The sequence below is a fragment of the Aquila chrysaetos genome, chromosome 1, assembly GCF_900496995.4.
Source record: "Aquila chrysaetos chrysaetos chromosome 1, bAquChr1.4, whole genome shotgun sequence".
NCBI classification, from domain to species: Eukaryota; Metazoa; Chordata; class Aves; order Accipitriformes; family Accipitridae; genus Aquila; species Aquila chrysaetos.
In genome coordinates, this window is record NC_044004.1 from 7,296,223 (window position 1) to 7,308,309 (window position 12,087).

Genomic DNA, 12,087 nt, shown 5'->3' on the forward strand with positions numbered 1-12,087 from the left:
TAGTCATACCTAAATCTCCAGCAGATTTGATGTCAATATTATCAAAACCACTGCCAATTCGGACAATTATTCGAAGTGCTTTAAATTTCTCCAGGTCTTCTCGTGTTAAAGTGATAGTGTGATACATCAGTGCACCCACTGCTTCATTTAGTACCTATAAATAAAAAGGAAGAAAAAAGACTTATTTTTTTGCTTTCATAGGATCTCAGCTTAATCACGTATACATATTTTCCAGTATAAAAAGACTGTAAAAGCATTCAATCCAGGTCTTTTGTTTTAAGCATTATTTCTCCAAATATCTTCCAGCCTCTTGTTAGTCTTTTTCATCTGATGTATCCATTGTAGCATGAGATTTGCTTTAGAAGAACTAAGTGACCTGTATTTGTGTTCTTATTAAGAGCGAAAACTCTTCTCATTTCACAGGAGATGCTCTGCAATATCAAACCCTAAGTACAAACATCACCGGACTCCATCTGCACATGCAGATGAAACACAACATGGGAGCAAGCACTCACATTAAACAGTTAAGTATTTTTATGCTTAGGCAGCTGACATTCAGTTTTGAATGGAGTCACAGAGCAGTATCTCTTCACCATACACACAGTGGTACAGGCATTCACTGCGCTATTAAAACCACTTGATACCTGAATAGAAAACATTCAGTAATCGTTACAAAACCCTTAGACAACAGAGACTGAAATCTGTCAATTCATACATGAGAACAAAGTGTTTGTCCCTTAGTTTACTGATACTGCAACTAAGCTCTCACTGATGGAAAACTAGATGTCTTATGAATTGGTATAACTGAGATGCCAAAATAGACATTATCTGGAAAAAACAGCACCTCTAAGAAATAAGAAATTAACCAAAGCAAAAATATTGCAAAAGGAAAAAAAAAACTTTCACATGAGAGAGAAAGCCAAAAAAGCTAAAATAAATTGACAGGATCTGAAAGGTCTGAATATCTTTCAAATTATGTTACAGTGCATCCAACCTACTCAAGAAAGGTTAAGAGGTGCGGAGAAGGGGAAGAGAGCCTAGCACACCATGCCCAGCAGTTTCAAATTCTGCTACCATACAGTGACACTGCACCCCACACAGCTGATACAAGTTTATCGTTCAGAAAGTGGAAAATATTTTCCTCTTTATATGCAAATTGGACAATTTAACTTCTTCAAAACACTCCTCTGTGTTTCTACCTTCACTGCACTACCTAATACCCTAATAGTTATATGAAATACAAGACATACATAAATCATTTCAATATCTAAGCTAGATGTAATGACCTCAAGAGGTTTCTATGACGCACTTCACAGAAGTTCTACAGAGGCTCTAAATTTCTTATTCAATAGACTTTTGGGTCTGGTACATGTACAGACTCTGTCACCTGAATTATTTCTGCTTGTATGAGCATTTCCTAGGGTACTGCAAGACCAGTATAAATAGTTTAAAAAAAACTACTGCAGCAAAACACAGTCTCACACACAGAGGATTACAACTGTTGGAGCCCAAGATCTGCAGCAGTAATTCTTAAAATTCAAATACATGAAGAAAAATTTTAAAAGAAAATAAAAAGAAACTCCATAAAAATGAAAGAAAACCGCTCCTTACTGACTACTTCACAAAATTATTTATGCTGTTTCAACAGGTGTTTCTGGATTGGTAACCCCAGTTCTAAGTCAGATAAAGACCAGAATCCTTTGAGCAAAATTTAGATTTACTTGTAAGAGTAAGAACTGAAAAAAACCTAGAAATTTTACATCCTTAAAGAATGCGGCTACAACATAATTCAAAGAACAGCTGTAGGCTCTGATCTTATAAACGATTATATACACACAAAACTCCTTGATTTTAATGGTGCAAACAAGTCCTTTGGAGATTACATCTAGCAGTCACCAATCAGAAAGACTGCACTCATCAGAACGTGTTTCCTTGAGCTGTTACATAGGATTAAAAAAAAAAACAAAACAGAACAGTTTATTGGGTTTGCTTCTACAGCAACATTACAGCTGGTATGGACCAAGTCAAAGCCCATACCTGGGGCAGTCTATGCAAGAAATAGTCCCTCTTATAACCTAAGTGCCCACCTAAAATGCCCTTAGGGTTTTTTTGTCCCATTAATTCCTAAAAGAAAATTTTCCAAAATCTCACAGCTCCAATGATATGGAAATCTCTTCTAATTTCCAGCCTCAGTTTATTCACAGCCCAGCTTGTATCCATTTGTTCTGGCCATTTGCTTAAACCGTACTTTCTCTCCTTGGTGTTTACAATCTAAATGTATTTATACACAACTATCATATCCCCTCCCAGCATTTGTTTGGCTAGACTTCACAAGCCTAGTCCTTCTAGTCTCGTCTAGGATGATGCCCTTCCACCTTCCTGATCAGTCTAACACTCCTCCACTGCGCTTACAGAAGTCTAAGCCCAACTCTTCTGTGGGTGATCACAACTGCACCCAGCGCGCTTGCTACTGGAGGTCTCACTCCCCGCTGTGTTATACCAACACCACCTCCATCACCAAGACTACGTGTGCTGGAAATCCCTCCTAATGAAGTCTCACGCGACATGTGACGTTTCTGCATGGCCATCGTCACGCTGCCAGCTGATCGTTTGTCTAAGGCATAAATCTGAACCCTTCTCCCTGAAGCATGTGTTTCTGTCACACTCCCAAGTTTATAGTAGGACTTCTTTCTCCAAGTCGCAGCACTTGTTACTTCAAGCCTCAAGGTCCTCAAGTTATGATATCCTGGTTCTCTCCAACTACCCATGTCCTCCATTCTGTGTTTTATCACGCACATTTCCTCCTGCCCCTCCAAGGTTGCTCTAGATGGCTGTGATGCAGGAGAAAACACCCTCTGTGTAGTTGTCAGAAGAGCAAAAATATGACAGCCAAGACTCTCCTCTCCCAGACTGGAAAAGGCCAACGGTATGTGTGGTTTTGTGTGTGCAGACAGAGAGCTGCCACTACTTTAAGGACTGCATTAAATGGGGGCTAAAAGACAGCTGAAGTGGCTCAGATATTTGTGTTTTAAAATCACAGTGTTTCATTTGGGAAGCAGCTTTTCACTTCATAATCATGCATATTTTATTAACTCAGCCAGTCAAGACTGTAATTTGGACTCTAAGAGGGCCGGCCTGGACCCATTACACTACAGTTTTGGGCCCATCTAGGTTATGGCTTGGCACTAGGAGGAGATGGAAAAGTATAGGGAAGCTTGGGAATGTGTTCAATAAAAGGAAAAATATTTCTCAGCTATGGCTTAATGCTGATACTAGCCATTTCCACAGGCAGTTATTTACCCATCATATGGGATATGGAACAAACAGATGCAAATGAAAAATCTTTTTAAATTTTCTTTGGAGTGTTTCAGCCTCTTCTAGGATTATGGACCAGTTAGCAAGGAAATGCACTGCCAAAAATGTAATCTTCTGTGACTGTGTATTATTTCACATTAATTTGATAATTAAATTATGTTACTGCTTTTTGCAACTGGCCATGTGATTGAAGTATGCCAAAAAGGCAGAAAATAATAAAAGAAAATCTGAAGCTAGAAACATTCAGCATTGATGAATATTAATAATGCCACTTACATATTAAAAAAAATTAATAGTGAAAGTTTCTGTATTTTGGAATTATTTCTATAAATTATAGTCTCAGTCATTACATATACTAAATGTGCACAAGGAATGAAGTTCCAAGTTTACAAATGAGTAAAATCAAAACTTGAACATGAAACTGAAATCCAGCATAAATGTGAACAGTTCTAGAACATGAAATAATATTTAGAAAAAATAACTGTGTATAGGAGTAATCTACTGATCACTTACAGAAGCACAACCAGTGGTCGATGCATGAGAGAAACAGGAAGTGGTTGTGGTTTTTTCATCATTTTCCATAATGAACTCAATTGATTCAACATTCACCGAATTCTAGTACAATTTTATTACAAAGATATCAACTTGTGTCAATTTGAGTGTGATAACATATTTAACAAGCAAGCTAGAAATTTCAGATCAGCCCAAGTATGTGGCAGTCAGACAATGCTCTTCCATGATGCTTGCAAAGAAAGGCAATGGGCAAAATTTGATAGAGAACAAGCAGAGTTAGCTGTGTACCTTCAACAACCATTCCTGCTTTCATCAGACTACAATTGTGCTTTTCAGGAAGAAAGGATCTGAGATAAAAGTTCAAACATGGGACATGAGTTGGCTTCCTTCTGTTCCCAAATGATTATGTAGCCTATCTGCATAACTTCTGTGCCTTCAGACTGACTTCCAGGTGAAGCTACAGCACACTGCTTGTTGAAAGCCTTTTTCATACCCTCTTCAATGAGCTGACATCCCTTCCAATCACAACTGCTTGGACAGGTCTTTCTGCTGTCCTTCAACCTCAGAATGACTACTCTGCTTTCCCAACATGCCAGGTTTCCAAGGCTCTTAGAGAACAGATGACACTATAGTAGGAGACATTTCTATTTCAAAGAATTCAACAAAACTTAGGTAGTGAATACTGAAGGTTGAAATCCTTTTAAAACATTTTCCTGTCTATTTTTTTCACCTTATTTCAGCACCAGATATTTTAGCCATCATGCCAAGCATCGCATCACCATTACCATTGTGACACACATGCCTCATATTATTTGGGGAAGAACTTTAGCATCATCTTTATTTTTACAAAAAAGCATAAACATAACATAACATTCTGAGAATAGAACAGTGAGGCCTCCTCTTCTTTGGTCGTCTAAACAGACACTATTAGATTTTAGTATGAGAGACTGCTCTGAAAGGCTTGCAGGTCAAATCCAGAACACAGAAACATAACACAGTATGTAAAATGCCAAACTACTTCAATGCAGAGACAGAACATATTTATAAATTACACATTGAATATGACAATATATCATAATTTTTACAAAAGACTTCCAGAAAATCATCACTAGAAAGTGCTGTATTTTATCTGGTTCTAGAAACTACAGGGTATTGCATTTCTTTGGACTTGGAGTTTGATGTGTCATCTCCAAAAAAATATGTTCCACTGTCACCAACAGACTTGAGATATTTTGCACATTTGGGTGGAAAAAATGTACTTTATCCAAACTGAGTAGGCCTTGCATTAGTTGACTTGCAAAAAGCAGCTGCACATCAAATTTGTAATCAATAGTCTGCCACACAGGGGAAGGCTGCAGCAGACTTGTAGCTGCTCTCAAAGCCTCACTACAACATTACAAAGTGTCCATGTGAAACTAGTGCCGTTAAAACGAAAAAGAAAAGCCAGTGTCCTCACACAGTATTTAGTAGGTCTCCAAAACTGCTGGTTTGTGCTACTTTTTACAAGTTCCTGTCTCTCTTTACAAGACTATCAGCTCAATGTTAGGTTCCTATGATCCATGGCGCTGTCAGTAACCTACCCATTTCATGATATGCACTTTATTCAGCCACGATACGGTCTAGTGTAGACCCTAAATATTAATACTTAAGTTTATACTGCACACAAATACAAATAAGTATAAATATTTTACACAAACATGAACAAAACTTCCTTGAAGGCTCCTGAAAACACTCTCTAAAACCTTACATATCCACACACTGTATAAACTACATATATATACACACGACATATATAATAGTGTATTTCTAGTCTTTTTAAAATATACTGTTGAAAAATATATACATACAAATACACACACAACTATATAAATAGCCTGCATAGCCTATAGCAAACTTCCTTTTAAAAACTACATTGCAGTCAGTCTTTCAAACCCAGGATTTACTGACAATTATATGCAGTTTAATGACAGAAGTCAATTTGAGAATATAGACTCTGAAAACACTTTTACTAAGTAAAAGGCTTTAATGAAAAATCTTTAACAGGAGTTCTGTGTGTTAACTTGTATGTTCTATAAATAAGGCTGAATTGTGTTCCATTTCAGTTCAAGTCTATCGGATGCTATGATGGATTGAACATCTATACCAAAGGATCATTATGTTATGAAAGTCACTGATGACAATGTATCACCCCACACAACTGTCTCAAAACACCTGTTAATAATCACCAGCAATTTTCAAACCCCAATGATCCTTACCTGGTACTGGGAAAGGAAAGAAAAAGCTAGTTGATAACCAACTATATGAGACTTTAATCTGTCTGTAAAATTGATATATGCTGCTTGCCGGGTACGGCAGCACTTCCATTCTGCTTTTCAAAGGGTATTAGTTCAGAGGAGACACTGGCAACCTGCCCCTTCCTGTAATGCTGCACTTGACCTATAATGTTGCCACTGGCAAATCTGACAGATGTTGGCAGAAGGGTCACTGAATACAAACACTGATTTTGCATACATCCTTACTGTGATAGCTGTGTGTTAACTACTTTGTTGTATAACGAGGTGTAACGAAAGTTTTTAGGATTTCCTTTTGTTCTTTTTTTCAAAGTCTTTCATAAGGAATCTGATCCAAGGCTCATTCAGTTTCACTAAATTTGCAAGGTTTTGGATCAGCTCCGAGGTGACAACTTACTCTCAAGTACACATTACTGTTTAGAACAAGGCAGCTTCCTTTCAATCTATATTCGAGAATTTAATTTTGATGGAAAACTAAAATGCTGCAACTGCATCATGAATATAAACAGCACCGATGGTACAAGTGCAAGATTGCGGCTTTACTGTTAAACAAAGAAGACTCTGAAGCTGGAAAAATTATCTTACTTAACCATTGATGTAACAGGAACAAATCAAAGTCTCAGCTGAACAACAGCACCTTTCTTGATTTGTTTGTATCAGTTTCAAACATTTGTTGTATTATGAAAGCTCTTCAGCTCTTCTTTGAAACAGCCTTACATGAAACTGTAATGACCGGAACTGTTTCTATATTTAATTCATATGTGAAAGTGCAATTGAAAAGTTTCAAGTCCTACACTACTGAATAAGAAGTTCAGCTTTTAACTTTTTTTTAACTTAAACTAAAAATACGGAAATGTAGTATCCCTGTGATGATCATTTTGTGCTTTTATAATAGGAGTCAAGGGATATGATACATTCTAACTTAATCACTTGTAAGGCTGGAGCATAGGGTTTACCAGACAGACTACTTTCCCGCTTCCAACCAAGTAGCCTACTCCCTTTAATGTTCTGGTGAGCTGGGTAGCTACATGAAGCAGTAAATCCAGTCAAAAACACACCCATTTTTTTCTTCTAGCTGACTTGAGAAAGATGTAGGAAACCACATAATTAAAGGAAGAGAGAATGAGAAAAAGTACACTGCTTCAAACAAACTCTTGACTTCTTTCCAGCCTGTATGTTTTGCTTTAAAGATCATTTCTAATCAGCTGTGCTTCCTGTCTTTTTCATTTGGGTTGCAAGGATGACTTTATTTTCTCTCTGCTTGGCCAAGATGTCTATTACCAGATCTTGCATATTATGTTTATGTTTAGCCCTTTGGAGATACACAGCGCACTCCATGTTACAGAATATACAGCAGAAGTCAGGAAGCCCAGAGACTAAAAAAAAAATCTTAGGCAACACAAAGACCTCAAGGGTATGCTTAAGTCTGTGATGCCTTTGAAGGTACAGAAGTAGAAGGAAGGAGCAGAAATCAGAAGTGCTGGGTAGGCTGCCAAGGAGCCAGGAAAAGCAGTAAACCGTGAATAGCAGTGAAAGGAAGAGGGATTTGGGAAAAAGAGGGGGAGAGACAACAGAGCATAAGACAGTGAAAAAAGCAAGTTGACCTGGAATGAGGATGGAAACAAGCTAATTATTTTTAAATAATTTTTTTGGATGAGCATCTATATTTTTGGCAGAACAAACCAAAACACCATGTACATTTGGAGGCAGTGTGAGATGGTTACTGAAAAGACCGATTTACACGATTAACTGCAAAATAAAAACAATTTAAACACAGTGAGTAACTTTCATTGACAGCAATGCAATCTCTATTAAGAGAGAAATTTAACCACCAAAATCTTAAAGTAATTTTTACCCTAAATGACAGAAGTTTCCTGATAGGACGCAGTGAATCCAGTTCCCAGTTACCCCATGATACAGTTTGACAAACGTAATGCTCAACTTCACACAGCCATATGCAACATCTACAATGAAATGAACTTAGGAGTCAAAGCATAAACATATAAATTGCAGCCTTCAGACTGGCTTGAAAACACACTACTTTTTCTAGGGCGGGTGGGGAAAAAAACAAAACAAGAAATCAGCAAAACCTTACACATTCTGTAGAAATGTAATAACTGTCCTCTAACTACAAAGTTATTTCAAAACCTTGGGTCACTCTCAGTAAATGTCAGTATTCACTTAAGTACCGACAGCCTGATTTTCAAAAGGAAGGAAACATATCTCAGTCACCCAAATTGCCTTCCAAAGCAGTGGCACGGGGAATGAATGCTTTGACCTGAGATGAAGCAGAGTTTTAATACACGTTACTATTTACTTGTGACCTTAAACAAGTTACCTCTTTTCCATACTTCAATCTCCTCAGCCATAAAAAGAGAATGACAAATTAACTCTTTGACATAAGGGAATTGCTACAGAACTGCAACTCAGGCATTACCCAATTTGGAGAAAACTTTCTTTAATTAACACACATAGTAAGGTGTAATAGTGTTTGCTAATGTCGTGCTTTTGTCCCTATATACAAACAGCATTCAAATCCTCATTTCTTTTCCTTCCTTTCTGTATGTGTTAAAGTCTCTCAGCCTACTTGCTTCTCTATGAAAAAATATCTAGCTTGTGCTTTGCTGTCTCACAAACTACTACAAATTCCCCTTTTCCACTCTACTTCCTTTGTTGTCTAGCCATCTTAAAAGACAGCGTTTTAAACCATCATCCTCTCTCTGAAACCTTCTTGTGACCAGCAGAAATCCCTTCTCCGCATTCCAAAATGTTTACTCCTCAAACGCCGACTCCTCACACCCCTGTGATCAAGGCTCCGCAACTGCGCAAGCTGACTTCATACCAGCTCTTAACTTTCCTAGCCATTCCTTTGTAGTCTTTCACTCCTTTCCTCCTCATCTGACTCTCAGTTCATGTCTTTTTTTTTCATTACATTCATCTACAACCACCCATCTGTGTGTATGAAACAACGCCAATCACCTCTTTCAAATCCCATCCTAAATCTCCCAGTCTCTGGCCTGCCTCCTGCAACTTCAGACTATATGAATGTATCTGTATCTACTACCCTATCAGATTCAGTACCTTTTGTTAATGACAAGAAATATGAAAGAAAAACTAAATTTCACCTTCTGCTTTCAGCAAGTTCTTTTCAACACTAAACCTTTTCTTGATTTTCAGTCATCTCTTCGTTCACAATGGGGAACCGTCTTTTGCAAATTAACATCCATTATCAAAATCTGTATTTTAATTAACAGGACGACATCATTTAGTATGGCCAGCAATGTGCATTCATAAATACATGAACATTTTAGATACTGCTTTAAATATGCAACTTCTAATTTTAAAACTTTTCCTGAAAACAATTTTATATTTAGTAAAGCACCATTCCCAAATAAGGTATTATACAAGCAGTACTAAAATACAGGTATTTCTCTACTATAACTCTAAGGATGTGTGGAAAATAGCCACTTTTCACTGCAGATGAACAGTGAACAGTTTTTACATGGAAGTGAACAGCGCTCAACACTTCATAAAAGTGATCTCTTAGTCTATGATGAAGTAATACAACAATATGATAATGAATTAAGGTTTGTGATTTTTATTGCAGAGATTTATTATCTGGCAGAACAGTGGTACTTTGCAAACCCAAATGTTTTAGGACTGCATCATCCTTTGACTAGTGAAAATTTGTATTATGGCAGTGTACTGGTAGCTAGTGAAAATATTTTTTCCAGATACATTACTGAGTTCACTGAGAATGAATTATGTTGGTACAATAAAAAGCAAAGAATGCAAGCTTTACTATAATCCACTAAACATAACGCTCTTGTGAAGATCAACAACAGATTACCTGTGTTACTCATCAGTTATTTAAATGCTTTTTCAAAGTTACAATTTGAGATACACACACTGACTTTCAGTCCCAAGATCTGAAAAGTTCATTTACTACACCCCACTGCTAACAGAAAATATTGAGTGTTTCTAAGGCAAGGCAATCATGTCACACAGGAATTCCCCAGTCTTGATGCATCAGAAGTAAATGATGTTGATTTCAGTAATCAAAGCATAAAACTACACAGGTGGTGCAGCTGCCAATGTTACAGTGTTCACCTGAAAAGCAGACTGCTATTATCTACTAAAAAAAGTGAAACAGCATTTATATTACTTATTCTCCACATTATGTAGTCCTTGTAAATGGAATCCACCTATTTCATGTATTAAACTTCTGACAGTGGTGTGAGAAAGGAAAACAGTTAAGATTAAAGCAACTTTTCAACGTGATTAAAAAGAAATACACAGAAATAAGGCATTATATCACATTTTAATTCTCAATATATAAAAAGTTAAAAGGGAATTGAGAGAAAAAAGCTTGGGTTGAATATTTCTCTAAATTAAAAAAATAAAGTATTATACTTAGATTATTATTGTCCTTGAACCTTACAAATTAAGCTTTTTTTTTAATTAAAAAAACCCAAAATAACAGTAACCATTCCTATGCATCTCCAATTACCAATGAAGATAGAGAAGTTTTTGCTACTTTGCATTTGTTCTCCAGTTAGTTACTTTTAGGTTCTCATTCACTGCCACAATACCGCACAGAAAAAACACTGGTCTTTTTCAACAGATGTTAAAGACAAGGTTGAAATTAGCATTAGGTTTTGCTAAAATCTTAATGTTTTAAAATAGAATGTCACAACAAAAATCAAGTTCAGGTATTTATGCTATCCTGTTGACCATCCACTGTAAAGATGGTTTTCTATATGACAGTATAAACACATTAAAAAAAGACACGAGATCAGAACTATAATATTGCCAACTCTGAATCTAGCTTACAATTCAATAACCATCTAAAAAGAATAGTTTTAACTGTCCTGAGAGAAACATGCAGCCAACTGAGAAAAAGGGTGTTTGGAATGCAGATTATTTCCTAGTAGGAACAATTTTATTTTTTTCCATTTTCCTATTCACATAAGAATTTTATGGTATCTAAAACACAGCTGAACAAAACAAGGTAGTGCTATTAAGCTAGTACTGATATGGCAGAGAACAACCTTGAATATCAGCCTATTCCTGTGCGCGGAGAGGGGCAGAAGGGTAGGACAGGAAACCTGAAAGTCTACAGAGATATCCACCAAGAACTACACATAGGGCTTCAGAGAGGGGTCATCTCTTGTGTTTGCCTGAACCATGAGAATCGGCAGTTCTAGTTTGCTGTGTTGATAGAGCATACAACTCTTCAGTCTTCTCCTTATTGTTTAAAAAAGAAAAAAACACAAGGAAAAAAAAATCTGCCACTTACAAATTTTCGAAGTTTTAACAATGAAAATGGGTTTTTTTCAGAATAAAAATATTTTTCCTAAGAAATAACAAGCTGAATATTTGGTCGATGGGTTCTCACCAGGAAGAAGTTAACATGAAATGGACTACAGAAAACTTGATTTATTCACCTGATAACAGCAAGGAAGTTAGTATTGGTATTATTTTCAAGTAGCTGGCTTTGTAAGAAAGTCATCAAAGAAAAGATTAAATCTTTCATCACATACAGCAACTTTAAAATGTTTAACAATGTTATATATTACAAGAACATGAAAAGTAAATAAACAATTAAACCAGTTATGAATTCAAGATAGTGCAAAGCTTCTGAAAACCTGTCACAAACCCAAGGGCTGCTATAATTAGTGTAGGACAAGTCTAACAAGGTATCTGTAGAGAAACAAGAATACCGGTGCAATTCACTTCAGCTGACAAAACTCCTTAACACCTGAATCACACCCAGCAGTATATGGTACTACACACACAAAGTGGATACAGACACTTAGCTAACAAGCCTTTAAGTTAATACTTGGACCTGTACTTATCTATCATGGATCTTTGCTGGAGTAGAAGAAAATAAATTCCTGTGGAAGGGCCCCCTGAACACCCTCCTCTGCACTTGGCTCCTCCTCTGCTGTCATACTTACTACATTTT

At 36.6% G+C, this 12,087-nt stretch overlaps 1 protein-coding gene across 12 annotated transcripts in view; it reads right to left on the reverse strand.

Annotated features, from left to right (window-relative positions):
* Nucleotides 1-12,087, reverse strand: part of CTBP1 (C-terminal binding protein 1) — a 244,656-nt gene that overhangs the window by 27,254 nt on the left and 205,315 nt on the right. For all 12 annotated transcript variants that reach the window (XM_030016178.2, XM_030016239.2, XM_030016246.1 and 9 more), the window contains one exon: nucleotides 10-154. In XM_030016178.2, the coding sequence (XP_029872038.1) occupies nucleotides 10-154 (145 nt within the window). The remainder of the gene's footprint in view (nucleotides 1-9; nucleotides 155-12,087) is intronic.